Source organism: Rattus rattus, chromosome 4 (assembly GCF_011064425.1).
Source record: "Rattus rattus isolate New Zealand chromosome 4, Rrattus_CSIRO_v1, whole genome shotgun sequence".
NCBI classification, from domain to species: Eukaryota; Metazoa; Chordata; class Mammalia; order Rodentia; family Muridae; genus Rattus; species Rattus rattus.
In genome coordinates, this window is record NC_046157.1 from 22,243,705 (window position 1) to 22,261,286 (window position 17,582).

Sequence of the window (17,582 nt, forward strand, 5' to 3'; positions counted from 1 at the left end):
GACAAGCTAACACTGAGACAATCTGATGGTAAGAGGCAGGCACAGGAACCTAAGCAACAGAAACCAGGACTAATTGGAATCATCAGAGCCCAGTTCTCCCACCAAAGCAACTACTTGATATCAAAACACATTGGAAAAGCAAGATTTGGATTTAAAAATCACATTTTATGATGATGATGGAGGAAGAAAGACATAAATAACTCCCTTAAAGAAATACAGGACAACACAAGTACACAAGTAGAAGCCCTTAAAGAAGAAACACAAAAATCCCTTAAAGAATTATAAGAAAACACAACAAAACAGGTGAAGGAATTGAACAAAACCATACAGGATTTAAAAATAGAAATAGAAACAATAAAGAAATCACAAAGGAAGACAAAACCTAGGAAAGATATAAAAAATCATAGATGCAAGCATGACCAAAAGAATACAAGAGACAGAAGAGAGAATCTCAGGGGCAGAAGATACCATAGAAAAATCAACACAAATGTCAAAGATAATGTAAAACAGAAAAAGCTCCTAACCCAAAACATCCAGGATATCCACAACACAATGAGAAGATCAAACCTAAGAATAATAGGTATAGAAGAGAGTGAAGACTCCCAACATAAAGGGCCAGTAAATATGTTCAACAAAATTATGGAATAAAACTTCCCTAACCTAAAGAAAGAGATCCCCATAAACATACAAGAAGCCTTCAGATTGGCCCAGAAGAGAAACTCCTCCTCTCACATAAAAGTCAAGACACCAAATGCACAAAACAAAGAAAGAATATTAAAAGCAGTAATGATAAAAGGTCAAGTGAAATGTAAAGGGAGACCTATAAGAACTATACCAGACTTCTCACCAGACTATGAAAGCCAGAAGATCCTGGACAGATGTCATACAGACCCTAAGAGAACAAATGCCAGCCCAGGCTACTATATCCAGTAAAATTCTCAATTAATATAGATGGAGAAACCAAGATATTCTATGACAAAACCAAATTTACACAATATCTTTCAACAAATCCAGCCTAAAAAAGGAAAATAGATGGAAAACTCCAACACAAAGAGGAAAATTACCCTGTAGAAAACACAAGAAAGTAATCTCCTTGCAACAAAACCAAAAGAAGAGAGACACACAAACATAATTCTACTTCTAATTATGAAAATAACAGGAAGCAACAATCACTATTCCTTAAAATCTCTTATTATATATATTATATATTATATAGTATTATATACCCATTCATGTTGTTCATGTATTATATTACATTTCCATTTATTCATAAATTTATATGCTATACATTTGAAAATTATTGATCAACTAGAGTGTACATCTAGGAAATTGCTCCTGGACTAGTAAAATATTTGAAAACCATAACATGCAAATACACTAGGGCTAGTAGTGCTATCAAAGCAAGGAACAATTCTCTTAACTGGTTGTTTGAACAATTTTATTTTGGAAGATATACTGGATATCTTCTATAGCTACATAAAATACAAATGAGAATAGTATATAAGGAAGTTACAAAACAAACTTGAAATTTGAGCTAGCATTAATAAACTTTCAAAGGACTAGTTCTTCTAAACTGGGTTAAATTTATGATCTGTCTGCCATCTTTACAGTTAGCTAAACAGGATTTAACTCATCTAGGACAAGTCATAGAAGTCTGGAAGCGTCTATGATGGCATTTTCAGAGAGGTTTAACTAAGGAGAGAAAACCTACCCTGAAGGTGGGTGACATCATTCCATGGGCTAGGGTCCCAGACTGAATAAGTAGGAAGAAAGGAAAGAAAAGAAAAGAAAGAAAGAAAGAAAAGAAAAGAAAGAAAGAAAGAAAGAAAGGAAGGAAGGAAGGAAGGAAGGAAGGAAGGAAGGAAGGAAGGAAGGAAGGAAGGAAGGAAGGAAGGAAGAAAGAAAGAAAGAAAGAAAGAAAGAAAGAAAGAAAGAAAGAAAGAAAGAAAGAAAGAAAGAGAGGAAGGAAGGAAGGAAGCAAGCAAGCAAGCAAGCAAGCAAGCTAAGTAGCAGCGTGTATCTGTTTCTTGACTGTGGAAACAAATGACTATCTCATGCTCCTACTGCCATGCTTTCCCAACGATGATGGACTAAACCTTCAAATCCTAAGTCGAAACACACCCTTCCTTCTGTAAGTTGCTTTATGCCTGACATTTTGTCACAGACATGAGAAAAGTAACATGATTTTATATTTAAAAAGAGGTGGAGATTCTATGGTCTTCAAGGAGAGAGAAAGATATGGAAAGAGAGAAGAGAAGGGGGGAAAGGTGGTGGGGAGGGAGAAACAAAATCTTGGGTATGTATTATATTCCAATAAAAGAAAACGAAAAGGTTTACATCAAGTCCACCAGCACAAACAACAAAATGAAAGCATTTCTACTTATACAACTCTTCAGACAATTAGTATACCTTCCTTTTAAAGACTTTTAAAAATGAACAAATTAGTTTTCTTTGACTTTATCAGTAGATGGGGAAGTGGAGAAAGGAAGTACAGGGGAGGGACTAGGATAGGAAGAGAGAAGGGAGGGGAAACTGGTCAGGTAATACATGACAGAAGAATAAATAAATAAATAAATTTTAAAGAGCATCCATTTATACTAAGAAAGAGGAAAATGTAAATAGAGTGCTAATGGACAAGACTGAAAATAATGAATCTAAAATGAACACTCAAAGAAATAATATACAAGATCTCACCTAATTTGGAAAAAGATGTAAACCAAAGGATTCAAGAAACTGGACTACACCTAACAGAATACCTCAGTGAAATAAGACCAAGGGAAGACCTTAGTCAAACAGTTGACTACCCTGATAGAGTGAGTACTGAGGGAGAAATGAAAGCAAGGAGAAAGGGCAAATGGGAAATGGGGGGAAAGAATGAATAGAAGGGGAAGAGAGGAATGGAAGAGGAGAAGAAGTAGGAAGGAAAATCAGGGGAAGGAACTGAGAGGAGAGAAAGGATGGGAAGAGAAGGAAAAGGAGAGGGGTGAAGTAAAGGAAAGGATGGAAAGCAGCAAGAGAAAAACCACATCACAACTCTACAAAGATAGATGCAGACAATGACAGCAGATTTCTCATCAAAAACCATGGAAAATGGAAAGAAGCAGGATGATATTCAAGTACCTAATACAAGAATTCAGTATTCAGCAAAAACAACATTTCATGAACAAAGGGAAACTATGGCTTTATCAAGCAAAGCAAAGTTAGGAATTTGGTATCAAAATACCAGTTTGTGGCTGGAGAGATGGCTTTGTGGTTAAGAGCACTTACTGTTCTTACAGAGGACTTGGGTTTAGTTCCTATCAGGTGTCTCACACCACCTTGAATGTAGTGTTGGAGGAATCTGGTGCCCATTACTTGTCTCTTTAGGCACCTGCACACAGATGATGCACATAAACTCATACAAGTATACATACACATACATACAAAGAAAAAACATAATCTTAAAAAAAAAACCACTACCAATACTAAACATGTGGCTGAAAAGACTGATGAAGGAGGAGCTATGGAAAATCAAGAACAGAGAAAATACAAAAAAGTATACATATGAGTGAGGCAATACAGAATTTCAAATAAGAATTTTTAAAGAAGGTAAAATGGCCTGGTTTAAAAAAAATAGTGCTTAGTATTTTGTTAACTTGACACCAGCTAGGATCTGGGAAAGAGGAACCTTGATAGAGGAAAAACTCATCAATTGGTCTATAAACAAGTGTGTGGTCATTTTCTTGATTAATGGTTGACATGGAAAGTTTCAGCCCCCTGTGGGGAATGCCTGCATTGAGCAAATTTTGTGAAAAGTAATATATAATGATAAAGTAAACTACGAAATGATAAGACCAAAGAAGTCAGATGTGTAACAGCTAACTAATTGCCTAAAAGCTAAACACAATGCCTTCTGGTTTCCACCTCTGCAGGGAGCAAAGACTCAGCTCCAGAACCGTAACCATGCAGGCAACACCCCAGTTGTAGCTTGACTCCCAGGTATCTGGCACATCCAGAAGCACATGTGAGACCCCCAAACCCCACCCCAATACCAAGCATACTGGGACCCCTGGGACCCCTGGACACAGATTCCCCAACCAGCCAGAGACCTGTGTGCCTTCTGGTTTCCACCTGTGCTGGGAGCAGAGCCTTGGCTCTAGATCTGTACCCAAAAAGCCCCCACCCCAGTTGCAGCTTGACTCCCCAGGTACTCTGACACATCCTGAATCACAGGTTCATAGGAAAGACAGGACCCAGTCAGAGACAGGGAGGGTATATATAACACCAGAGATAAACAGATAGCAAGAGACAAGTGTAAGAACATAATCAACAGAAACCAATTTGACTTGGCAACATTAGAGCCCAGTTCTTCCACCACAGCAAGCCCTGGATACCCCATTACACCTATAAAGCAAGATTCAAATCTAAATTCTCATTCCAAGAAGATGATAGAGGACTTTAAGAAGGACATAAATGATTGCCTTAAAGAAATATAGGAGAACACAAGTAAACAAATAGAAGCCCTTAAAGAAGAAACACATAAATCTCTTAAAGAAATACAGGAGAACACAATCAAAACAGTGAAGGAATTGAACAAAACTATACAGGATCTAAAAATGGAGATAGGAACATTAAAGAAATCACAAAGGGGGACAGCCCTGGAGATGGGAAACCTAGGAAAGAAAGAGGAATCACAGATGCAAGCATCACCAACAGATTACAAGAGAGCGAAGAGGGAATCTCAGTGGTAGAAGATACCATAGAAGGCATCAACACAACATCCAAGGAAAATACAAAAAGCAAAAAGCTCCTATCTCAAAACATTCAAGAAATCTAGGACATAATGAGAGGACCAAACCTGAGAATAATAGGTATAGAAGAGAGTGAAGATTCCCAACTCAAAGGGCCAGCAAATATCTTTGACAAAATTATAAAAGAAAACTTCCCTAACATAACAAAAAAGAAATGAATGTAAATATACAAGAAGCCTACAAAACACCAAACACCAAATGCACAGAACAAAGAAAGAAAATTGAAAGCAGTAAGGGGGAAATGTCAAGTAACATATAAAGGCAGATCTATCAGAATTACACCAGACTTCTCAACAGAGAGTATGAAAGCTGGATCTTGGGCAGATGTCATACAAACCCTAAGAGAACTCAAATGCCAGCCCAGGCTACTATACCCAGCAAAACTCACAATTACCATAGAATGAGAAAGGAAGGTATTCCAAGTCAAAACCAGATTTAAACAATATCTTTCCACAAACCCAGCCCTATAGAGGATAATAGAAGGAAAACTCCAACACAAGGAGGGAAACTACACCCAAGAAAAAGCAAGAAGAGAAACATACAAACATAATTCTACCTCTAATAACACAAATAACGGGAAACAACAATCATTGGTCCTTAATATCTCTCAACATCAATGGACTCAATTCCACAATAAAGGGACATAGGCTAATAGACTGGATAAACAGGACCCAGCATTTTGCTGCATATAGGAAACACATCTCAGTGACAAAGACAGACACTACCTCAAAGTAAAAGGCTGGAAAAAAATGTTTCCAAGCCAATGGTCCCAAGAAACAAGCAGGAGTAGCCATTCTAATATCCAACAAAATAGATTTTCAACCAAAAGTTATCAAAAAAAGATGGAGAAGGACACTATATATTCATCAAAGAAAAAATTCAAAATGAGCTCTCAGTTCTGAATATCTATGCTCCAAATACAAGGGCACCCACATTTTGTAAAAGAAACATGACTGAAGCTCAAAGCACACACTGCACTTCACACAATAATAGTAGATTTCAACACCCCACTCTCATCAATGGACAGATCATGGAAACGGAAATTAAACAGAGACATAGACAGACTAACAGAAGTTATGAACCAAATACATTTAGCAGATATTTATAAAACATTTCATCCAAAAACAAAAGAATATACTCTCTCCTCAGCACCTCATGGTACTTTCTCCAAAATTGACCATATAATCAACCAAAACAGGTCTCAACAGACACAAGAAGACTGAATTAATCCCATGCATTCTATTGGATGACTATAGACTAAGACTGGTCTTCAGTAGCAATAAAAACAACAGAAAGCCCACATATACATGGAAGCTGAACTACTCTCAATGATAACCTGGTCAGGGAAGACAGAAGGAAAGAAATTAAAGACTCTTTAGAATTCAGTAAAAATGAAGGCACAACATATCCAGACTTATGGGGCACAATGAAAGAAGTGCTAAGAGGAAAACTCACAGCTCTGAGTGCCTCCATAAAGAAATTGGAGAGAGCATACACTAGTAGTTTAACAGCACATCTGAAAGCTCTAGAACAAAAGGAAGCAAATACACGCAAGAGGAATAGAAGGCAGGAAATAATGAAACTCAGAGCTGAAATCAACCAAGTAGAAACAAAGTGAACTATACAAAGCATCAACAAAGCCAGGAGCTGGTTCTTTGAGAAAATCAACAACAGAGATAAACCCTTAGCTAGACTAACCAGAGGGTACAGAGACAATATCCAAATTAACAAAATCAGAAATGAAAAGGGAAACATAACAACAGAATCTGAGAAAATTCAAAAAATAATCAGATCCTACTACAAAAGCCTATACTCAACAAAACTGGAAAACCTGATTTGGATGAAATGGATTATTTTTTAGATAGCAGGTACCAAATTTAAATCAGGATCAGATAAACCATCTAAACAGTCCAGTAACCCCTAAGGAAATACAAGCAGTCATTAAAATTCTCCCAACCAAAAAATCCCCAGGACCAGATGGTTTTAGTGCAGAATTCTATCAGATCTTCAAAGAAGACCTAAAATTTAAAAATTAAAAATTTTAAATCATTTTAAGCAAAACAATGTTTTTAATGTTCCTAAGATGTAAACTTGTACTAAGCCTGTCGGCTGTTCCTTATGTTGCTGCCAATATCCCACTTCAATTGAAATAATAAAATTATCATCAATATTTCTTCCTCTTAAGAAAAATCATAAAGGGGACCATAATACTTAACATTTGAATAGTAGGAGAAAGAAACAAAACCCAAACAATGCACTTTTTCTATTAATACAGAAGTGACCAATCAGATTTACTCAGAGCATTGAAAAAGAAAAAAATCATGTGTGCATGCGCACATGTGTGTACCTGGATGTGTGTGTTTAGATGTCAGAGGTTATCAGCAGATTTCTTCCTTGTTCACAGTAGGTTGATTTTGTTTTGTTTTGTTTTTCTTGAGCTGCACTCACTCTCATTGTCCCTGGAAGTCACAGGTTTGGCTAGGCTGACTGTCCCATGAGCTCCAGGGACCTGCCTGTCTCAGCCCCACTGGTTGGTGCCCAGCTTAGTCAGAAATGCCAAGGATCCAAACTCACATCCTCATGCTCACTGTGCAACTTACCATCCGAATCACCTCCTAGCTCCCCTCCCTCAAAGAAATTGTGTGAGCAGATAAGAGTTTAACGACATAACAACCCAATAGGTGATATTCTTGGTGAAATAACAGTATAGCGCCTCTGATCTGATCTTACTTTTTAAAAATCCTTAAACCCTTTCTATATTATTTATTTTACATTTAAAATGAGATAGCACATCATATACTGTGTACTGCCTGGCCCATTGTTCCTTTATAGTACTTGCAAAAACCAATCCTACAAATAAAGTAGAAAAAATATCAGCCTAATCTAGAGAAAGAAGTCCTGATTAACTTAGTAAATTCTTACATGTTAATTCTCCCCAGTAAAATAAAACACTAGTTATAAAGGTGGCAATTCATGAAATAATGAGATATAATACTCATGAATTTTATTCGTAATATTTAGAGTTAATGATTTAACTCTCACATATTATGCCCATGAGGTTAAAACTACTAAAAGTATGAGTATATTATATATAGCTACCATTTTATTTTGTCATATTTATAAAAATATGTATACTTCATTAATATCTGCCAAAATAGCAGTGCTTCCTTATTAAATATTACCAAGCAACAAAATAAAAAAAAATCCCCATGTTGGGCTTTAGGTTAAAACTGCTTTCCTCCCATGTTTATCTTGGTATGGATAGTATTTGTCAGTCTATATAAATTTACTTCTCAAAGATTTCTCTTCTTATTAGTCACAAGTTTCCCTATGATGTGCTTTCCCATACACTGTAAAAAGTCTGGTTGCCCATAAGAATAACAATGCCAACCAACCAGAGCTTCCAGGGACTAAACCACTACCCAAAGTCTATACATGAACTGACCCAGAGCTCGAACTGCATATGTAGCAGAGAATAGCCTTGTTGGGGCACCAGTGGAAGGGGAAGCCCTTGGTCCTGCCACAGTTGGACCCCCAGTGCAGGGAATATGGGGGGGGCAATAAGGGGGGATGTATGGGGGAATACCCCTATGGGGGGGGAGGGGAGGGATGGAGGCTTATGGACAGGAAACCAAGAAGGGGAATAACATTCAAAATGTAAGTAAAGAAATATATCTAATAAAAATTTTTTAAGAAAAGGTCTAGTTGCTTTCCCAAGTAATGATAGACTATTCTACATAGCTAAGGTACACACCTCACTGCTCACGTGATCACTGGAGACTGTTCTTTAGAGGGACATGCATATCTCTAGGTCTAGGAAATAGTGAATTTTGAGAATTTATCACAAATAAAATAAGTTCTGCCATTTGCATGAACTTTGGCAATGCTAAAATTCAGTGTTTAATTAGAACTGACATATTTTTAACTCTAATACTCTAATTGTTCAATATTCTACTGTTAAAAGGTATTTAGATGAAAGGGTCAGGCGTGGAATATGGGAGATATATGATGTAATCAAAAATGTGAAATAAAATTGATTTTACTTAACTGCTGAATCTTAGGTCTGAGTTTTCATTGCCATAGCCCAGGGGAAAGAAAATATGGTTGCTGAAGTGATGTTTGATAGCTTAAGAGAACAAGAGGTTTGGGTGTTTCACATTTTCAAACATGGCTGAAATCTATCCCAATTATGCATTTTCTATGAAAAAACTGACAACAGCATAGATTTATAAAGGGAACATCTTTTATTAAATTTGCTCAAGAACCAATTCTGTCATATGCAACAGTTATTCCACACAAATGATCTTACCGTTCTCTGTTAAACTTAAGAGAATGGAGAATGGCCGGCCTTTTCTGTCTCAGATTCCACAAATGAAGTGTGTCATCTGAACTCGCACTGACCAAAGCGCCCTAGGACAGAAGAGGACAAAGTATGTGGCTTTACTACTTAGGATAGGAGAATCAGTATATTTTGGACTTAACATGGCTTGAACAGATATGTGTTTACATAACCTAGGAAGAAGAAGGTAAATTACAGTGCTTAAGTTTAAGAAATCTGAGGTGAGAAGGTAAGTGACTTACCAGATATGGATAGTCAGGATGACTTGTTCAGAAATATCCGGTTACTACTAGAGAGGCATAATATACTACCTATAACGGTTAGATTGTATTATCAACTGGACCAAACTCGAGTCCCGAGGACGAAGGGCCTCATCTGAAGAGCTGCCTCCATCAAACCCAGCCGTGGCAAGCCTGTGGCGTGTCTCTTGATGGCTAATAGATGTAGGAGGACCCAGAAAACTATAAGCAGTGCACACCCTTAGTCACAGGTATCTAAGGAAGATAACGGAGCGCCAGCCAACAGTGTTCCTCCATGGCTTCTGCTTCAAGTCAATGCACCCCTGGAGGTGCTGTTCTAACTTCCCTCCTCAGTAACGGACTGCAACCTGGTAGATGAAATAACACGAGTCTTCCCCAGGTTGCTTTCATCATTTATCACAGCAACTAAATGCAAACCACGACAGCATCATTGTAAGTATTAACGGGATTTTTAAAATTTCCTTTAGGAAAATAGAGTTTAAATTTTTTGTTTCTACTATTTACAAGTTATAAATAAAAATACTATTACAAGTTATAAATACCATATGACTTCACAAAGAAGCCAATACCAAACTCAGTTTTATTAATCAAATATATATCATGTAAGGTTATCCTTTTAATTTCTTTGTATCTAAAAATTATGTATTGTCACTTAAAATTATGTACTTTATAATTTGACCTGCTGCTTTACCTGTGACGTAAAATATCACACAAAATGAAATATTTCTTCACCTTGAATTAAGCATAACTATAAAAAAATACTGAGATTATTTTATTCTATTCCACTAATTACAAATTGATTCTCTCTCAAATATATGTTCTACCATTGAATGGAGAGAACGTAAATGTATAGATAACTAAGTACCACATATAACGAACACACACTACTTCACAAATTTCTAAATGTCATCTTAAATATGGTCAGAATACTATAATAATACCTTTGAAACTGAATGTCACACAAAACTAACCTAGAGTACTACATGATCTCTACTAGTTATCTGCAAAAAGCATGGCAGTCTTAAGATACCTAAAATGTTTTATACATTTCCAAACAAGTTTGTTACAAGTAATCTTTCATAGTTTCACAGTTTACAATATTGATCTCATACACACACACACACACACACACACACACACACACACACACACGTTCACATTTATATTCTATAGGAAAAACATTTTTTAAGTTTTTTATTGGATATTTTTTATTTACATTTCAAATGTTATTCCCTTTCCCAGTTTCCCATCCATAATCCCCCTATTCCATTCCCCTTCCCCTTCTTCTATGTAGAAGTTCAGCCCACCAACCACCACCCCCTCCCCACCTCCCTGCCCTAATATTCCCCTACACTGGGGGGTGGGGGGCGGCATCCAGCTTTGGTAGGATCAAGGGCTTCTCCTCCCACTTATGCCCCAAGAAAGTCATCTCTGCTATATATGCACCTGGAGTCATGGGTCTCTCCATGTGAAGTCTTTGCATGGTGGTTTAATCCCTGGAAACTCTGGTTGATTGGTATTGTTGTTCTTATGGGGTTGCAAGCTCCTTCATCTCCTTCAATTCTTCCTCTAACTCCTCCAATGGGGACCCTGTTCTCATTTCAATGGTTTGCTGCTAGCATTCACCTCTGTATTTGTCATGTTCTGACTGAGCCTCTCAGGAGACAGCTATATCAGGCTCCTGTCATCATGTACTTCTTGGCTTCATCAATATTGTCCAGCTTTGGTGGCTGTGTATATATATGTATGTATGTGCTGGATCCCCAGGTGGGGCAGGCTCTGAATGGCCATTGCTTCAGTCTCTGCTCCAAACTTTATCCCCACATCTCCTCCCGTGAATATTTTTGTTCCTCCTTTTAAGAAGGAGTGAAGCATCTGTACTTTGTTCGTTCTTCTTGAGCTTCATGTGGTCGGAGGATTGTATCTTAGATAATTGGAGCTTTTGAGTTAATATCCACTTACCAGTGAGTGCATACCACGTGTGTTTTTTTGTGATTGGGTTACCTCACTCAGGATGATATTTCCTAGTTCAAACCATTTACCTATGAATTTCATGAAGTCATTGTTTTTGATAGCTGAATAATACTCCATTGTGTAGATGTACCACATTTTCTGTATCCATTCCTCTGCTGAAGGGCATCTGGGTTCTTTCCAGCTTCTGGCTATTATAAATAAGGCTGCTATGAATATAGTGGAGTATGTGTTTTTGTTGTATGTTGGAGGATCATTTGAGTTCCTGTCAGGAGTGCTATAGCAAGGTCCTCAGGTAGAATAATGTCCAATTCTCTGAGAAGCCTCCAGACTGATTTCTAGAGTGGTTGTACCAGTTTGAATCCCACCAACAATGGAGAGGTGTTCCTCTTTCTACACATCCTCTCGAGCATCTGCTGTCATCTGAGTTTTTGATCTTAGCCATTCTGACTGGTGTGAGGTAGAATCTCAGGGTTGTTTTGATTTGCATTTCCCTGATGACTAAGGATGTTGAACATTTCTTTAGGTGCTTCTCAGCCATTCAATATTCCTCAGCTGTGAATTCTTTGTGTAGCTCTATATCCATTTTTAATAGGGTTGTTTGGCTCTCTGGAGTCTAACTTCTTGAATTCTTTGGATATTATCCCTCTATCAGATGTAGTATTGGTAAAGATCTTTTCCAAATTTGTTGGTTGCCATTTTGCCCTAATGACAATGTCCTTTGCCTTACAGAAGCTTTGCAGTTTTATGAAGTCCCATTTGTTGATTCTTGATCTTAGAGCAGAAGCGATTGGTGTTTTGTTCAGGAAATTTTTCTGAGTATCCATGTATTCCAGGCTCTTCCCCACTTTTTCTTCTATTAATTTGAGTGTATCTGGTTTGATGTGGAGGTCCTTGATCCACTTGGATTTAAGCTTTGTACAGGATGATAAGATGGATCAATTTGCATTATTTTACATGCTGATCTCCAGTTGAACCAGCAGCATTTGTTGAAAATGCTGTTTTTTCCATTGGATGATTTTAGTTCCTTTGTCAAAGATCAGGTGACCATAGGTGGTGTGGGTTCATTTCTGGGTCTTAAATTTTATTCCACCAATCTACTAGCCTGTCGATGTAGCAATACCATTCAGATTTTTTTTTAACACTATTGTTCTATAATACAGCTTGAGGTCAGGGATGGTGTTTGCCCCAGAAGTTCTTTTATTGTTGAGGATAGTTTTTGCTATCCTGGGTTTTTGTGTTATTCCAAATGAATTTTCTCTTTCTAACTCTATGAAGAACTGAGTTGGAATTTTGATGGGGATTGCATTGAATCCGTAGATTGCTTTTGGCAAAATGGCCATTTTTACTATATTAATCCTGGCAATCCATGAGCGTGGGAGGTCCACCTTCTGAGATCATCTTCGATTTCTTTCTTCAGAAGCTTGAAGTTCTTGTCATATATATCTTTCACTTGCTTGGTTAGAGTCACACAGAGGTATTTTATATAATTTGGGACACTTGAGAAGGGTGTCATTTCCCTGTCTCAACCGGTTTATCCTTTGTATAGAGGAAGGCTACTGATTTGTTTGAATTAATTTTATACCCAGCCACTTTGCTGAAGTTGTTTAGCAGGCTTAGTAGTTCTCTGGTGGAACTTTGAGGTCACTTTAATATACTATCATATCATCTGTAAATAGTGATATTTTGACTTCTTCCTTTCCAATTTGTATCCCTTTGATCTACTTTTATTGTCTGATTGCTCTGGCTAGGACTTCAAGTACTATATTGAATAAGTAGGAAGAGAGTGGGCAGCCTTGTCTAGTCCCTGATTTTAGTGGGATTGCTTCAAGTTTCTTTCCATTTAGTTTGATGTTGGCTACTGGTTTGCTGTATATTGCTTTTACTATGTTAAGGTATGAGCCTTGAACTCCTGATCTTTCAAAGACTTTTAACATGAAGGGTGTTGAATTTTGTCCAATGCTTTCTCAGCATCTAATGAAATGATCATGTGATTTTTTTTCTTTGAGTTTGTTTTCATAGTGGATTAAGTTGATGGATTTCCATATATTGAACCATCCCTGCATCCCTGGAATGAAGCCTACTTGCCCATGATGGCTGATTGTTTGGATGTGTTGTTAGATTTCATTTGGGAGAATTTTATTGAGTATTTTTGTGTCAATATTCATAAGGGAAATTGATCTGAAGCTCTATTTCTTTGTTGGGTCTTTATGTAGTTTAAGTTTAAGCATAATTGTGGCTTCATGGAAGGAATTTGGTAGTGTTCCATCTGTTTCTATGTTGTGGAATAGTTTCGACAGTATTGATATAAGGTCTTCCATGAAGGTCTGATAGAATTCTGCACTAAACCCATGTGGTCCTGGGCTTATTTTGGTTGGGAGACTTTTAATAACTGCTTCTATTTCTTTAGCAGTTGTGGAACTGTTTAGATGGTTTATCTGATGCTACCTCGTGTCTGTCTAGAAAATTGTCCATTTCGTTCAGATTTTCCACTTTTGTTGAATATAGGCTTTTGTAGTAGGATCTAATGATTTTTTTAACTTCTCAGATTCTATTGTTATATCTCCCTTTTCACTTCTGATTTTGTTAATTTGGATACACTCTTTATGCCCTCTGGTTAGTCTGGCTGAGGGTTTATCTCTCTTGTTGATTTTCTCAAAGAACCAGCTCCTAGTTTTGTTGATTCTTTGTATAGTTCATTTTGTTTCTACTTGGTTGATTTTAGTCCTGAGTTTGATTATTTCCTGCCTTTTATTCCTCTTGGGTGTATTTGCTTCTTTTTGTTCTAGAGCTTTTAGGTGTGCTGTCAAACTGCTGATATATGCTCTCTCTTGTTTCTTTATGAAGGTACTCAGAGCTATCAGTTTTCCACTATGCACTGCTTTCATTGTGTCCTATAAGTTTGGGTATGTTGTGCCTTCATTGTCATTACATTCTAAAAAGTCCTTAATTTCTTTCTTTATTTCTTCCTTGACCAAATTATCATTGAGTAGAGCATTCTATCTTGTATTCTGTTGTATTCTGTTGGTGATGCTTACATCTATGACATCTGATATCTCTCCTAGGTTTTCTATCTCCCGGGTTGTCTCCTTTTGTGATTTCTTTATTATTTCTATTTCCATTTCTAAATTCTGTATGGTTTTGTTCAATTCTTTCACCTGTTTCATTGTGTTTTCCTGTAAATTTTTAACGGATTTCCTTTTTAAGGCTTCTACTTGTTTACCTGTGTTGTCCTGTATTTCTTTAAGGGAGTTATTTATGTCCTTCTATCATCATCATGAGATGTGATTTTAAATCCAAATATTGCTTTTCCGGTGTGTTTGGATATCCAGTATATGCTTTGTTGGGAGAACTGAGCTCTGATGATGCCAATTAATCTTGGTTTCTGTTGCTTAGGTTCCTGTGCTTGCTTCTCAACATCAGGTTGTCTCTAGTGTTAGCTTGTCTTGCTGTCTCTGACAGTGGCTTGACCCTCCTGTTAGCCTGTGTGTCAGCACTCCTGTAGACCTGTTTTCTTTCAGCCAGATCTGGGTACAAAGAGCTGTGGGACCAGTCAGTAAGCAGGCAGAAACTGCAAGTATCCTGTCTCACACTGCTCCTGGGTTTGTGTCCTGAGGCCTCTAGGTAGGTTGCTCAGAGCAGAAGAGTTGGTCTTGCCTAGGCTCTCAGATGTGTTAGAGCTCCTAGTGACTGGCTTTCAGCTCTGGGAGCAGGCAGAAACCAGAAGGGTCCTGCCCCTGACTGCTCCTAGGTTTCTGTGCCCAGAGGGAACAGAGGTGACTATGTGGGTTCCTCTTGGGTCAGGAATGTGAACAGAAGTAGCAATCTCCTCTCAGCTGTCAGGATTACCCACACTTCTGAGAGTCCAACTCTCTCCCCCACGGGATTTGTGTACAGAGAGCTGCCAGACCGGTTCAGCTCAGGACACAGGCAGAAACCAGAAGTGTCAAAAAGCATTTTTAAAACTCCCAACTGTATTTCTCATCCAGAAATTAGGGGAAAGAAGACTCTAAATGTCTTTCTGAAATAGTTCCCAAACCAAGACATTCTGTCCCTGACTTAGGGTTGCTATTGCTATGATGAAACACCAAAGAAATTTGTGAAGAAAAGGGTTTATTTGGCTTACACTTCTGCAGCACTGTTCATCACTGAAGGAAGTTGGGACAGGAACTCGAACAGAGCAGAAACCTGGAGGCAGGGGCTGAGGCAGAGGCCATGGAGGGACATGGCTTTCTGGCCTGCTTCCCATGGTTTGCTCAGCCTGCTTTCTTACAGAACTCAGAACTTCCAGCCAAGGGACAACCCACCCACAATAGCCCATGCCTTTCTCCTACACTAATTAAGAAAATGCCTTACATCTGGATATTTTGGAGGCATTTTTTTCTCAATGGAGCTTCTCTCCTTTCAAATAATCCTAGCTTGTGCCAAGTTGATAAAAAACTAGCCAACACAACTGACTTGTTATCAACTTGACACATAAACACATCATTATTAAGCCACAATCCTTCCTTTTTTATTTGTCCCCAAGATTTCACATTTAAAGTGTAAAAAACTTTAAAAGTTCCATACTCTTTACAAATTCAAACATTAAAATTTCAGTCCCATTAAAATAGCCAATCTCTTTTAAAATCCAGAGTCTTTTAAAATTCAAGGTCTGTCAACTATGGGCTCCAATTAAAAAAAATTAAATACTTTCTCACTTTAAGAAGGAAGAACCAGGGCATAATAATGATCAAAGCAAAGTAAAACTCTACTCCAACTCTCCAATGTCTGGGATCCACTCAGATCTCCTGAACTCCTCCCAAGGGTTTGGGTCATTTATCCAGCTCTGCCCTCTGCAGCACATAGCTTGTCTTCTAGGCTCTGGCTCGAACTGCTCCACTGCTGCTATTGTTCTTGTTGGTTACCCCATGGTACCAGCATCTCCAAAATGCTGGGGACTTTCGCTGAAACTAGGCTGAACTTCCAGCAATAGCTTCTCATAGGTTCTCTTCATGGTGCCAAGCCTCCGTTTCTCTGCATGACCCCTTCAGTCCTGAGTCATCAACTGCCACTGAGGTTGCACCATCAATGGCCTCTCTTGTCCTCTCACAATGCCAAACCTCAGCTGCTCTCTCTGAGCCCCTCAGGACTTCAAAACCAGTACCACCTGGGTGATTCTTATACTACCAAGTTAGGCTGCCAAAGTGAGGTACACCCTTGGCTGCCTCTGGAACATAGCTTCTCTGTGCTCTCAGGAAGCATTTTCCAGAAGATCTCACCTCAGTGATGCTGGTCTTTTCTTAATCACATAATCACTGGGCTCCAGTTAACCAGCATCAACTGTCCTAGTCACTAAAAGGTTTTACTTCAGTGGTACTGGTCTCTTGCTAATTATGGCCAACTCTTCAGCTGTAGCTGACCAATACAACAGACTCTTAACTTAAAATAGCAAACAGCTGTAAAGAGTCTTTAATTTTTTCCCTCTGAAACTTCACAAGCCAGGTCTCCATCTTCTGAACTGCTTTCAACATTTTTATCTTCCAAGCTCCTACAGAACAGCTCACTGAGCTCTCAATACTCTGGCTTTTCTAGCCCAAAGTTCCTCATGTCCTTCCACAATCCTCCCTAAAACATGGTCACAACCACACCCCACTATGCTGGCATAAACTTGTCTTAGAGTTACTATTGCTGTAATAAAACAGCATGACCAAAGTAAATAGGGGAGGAAAGGGTTTACTTGACTTACACATCCGCAGTACTGCTTATCATCGAAGGAAGTCAGGACGGGAAAACAGAGCAGGAACCTAGAAGCAGGAGCTGATGCAGAGGCCATGGAGGGTGCTGCTTACTGGTTTGCTTCCTGTGGCTTGCTCAGCTTGCTTTCTATAGAACCCAAGACCACCAGCCTAGGGTGGCCCCACCCACAGTGACCTGAGCCTTCCCCATCAATCACTAATTTTAAAAATGCCTTACAGCTGTATCTTATGGAGACATTTTCTCAATTGAAATTCTCTCCTTTCAGATAACGCTCCTTGTGTCAAGCTGACATAAAACCAGCCATCATAGGACCCTATGATATTTCTCTTTGTATCATATATTTAGTATTTGAGTCTCACAGAACAGTATCATTATAATAATAAATTATAACTATAATATTTTCATTAAAATTTACATAGTTTGATTCATGTCAAAGGGTATATATATATATATATTTTAACATGAACTCAAAATTTTTTACAC

General features: G+C 38.1%; 1 protein-coding gene across 1 annotated transcript in view; it reads right to left on the minus strand.

Annotated features, from left to right (window-relative positions):
• The window catches only part of LOC116897978, a 148,970-nt gene that overhangs the window by 25,157 nt on the left and 106,231 nt on the right, over positions 1-17,582 (minus strand). Inside the window, exon 8 of the mRNA XM_032899380.1 lies at positions 9,100-9,200. Within this exon, the coding sequence (XP_032755271.1) occupies positions 9,100-9,200 (101 nt within the window). The remainder of the gene's footprint in view (positions 1-9,099; positions 9,201-17,582) is intronic.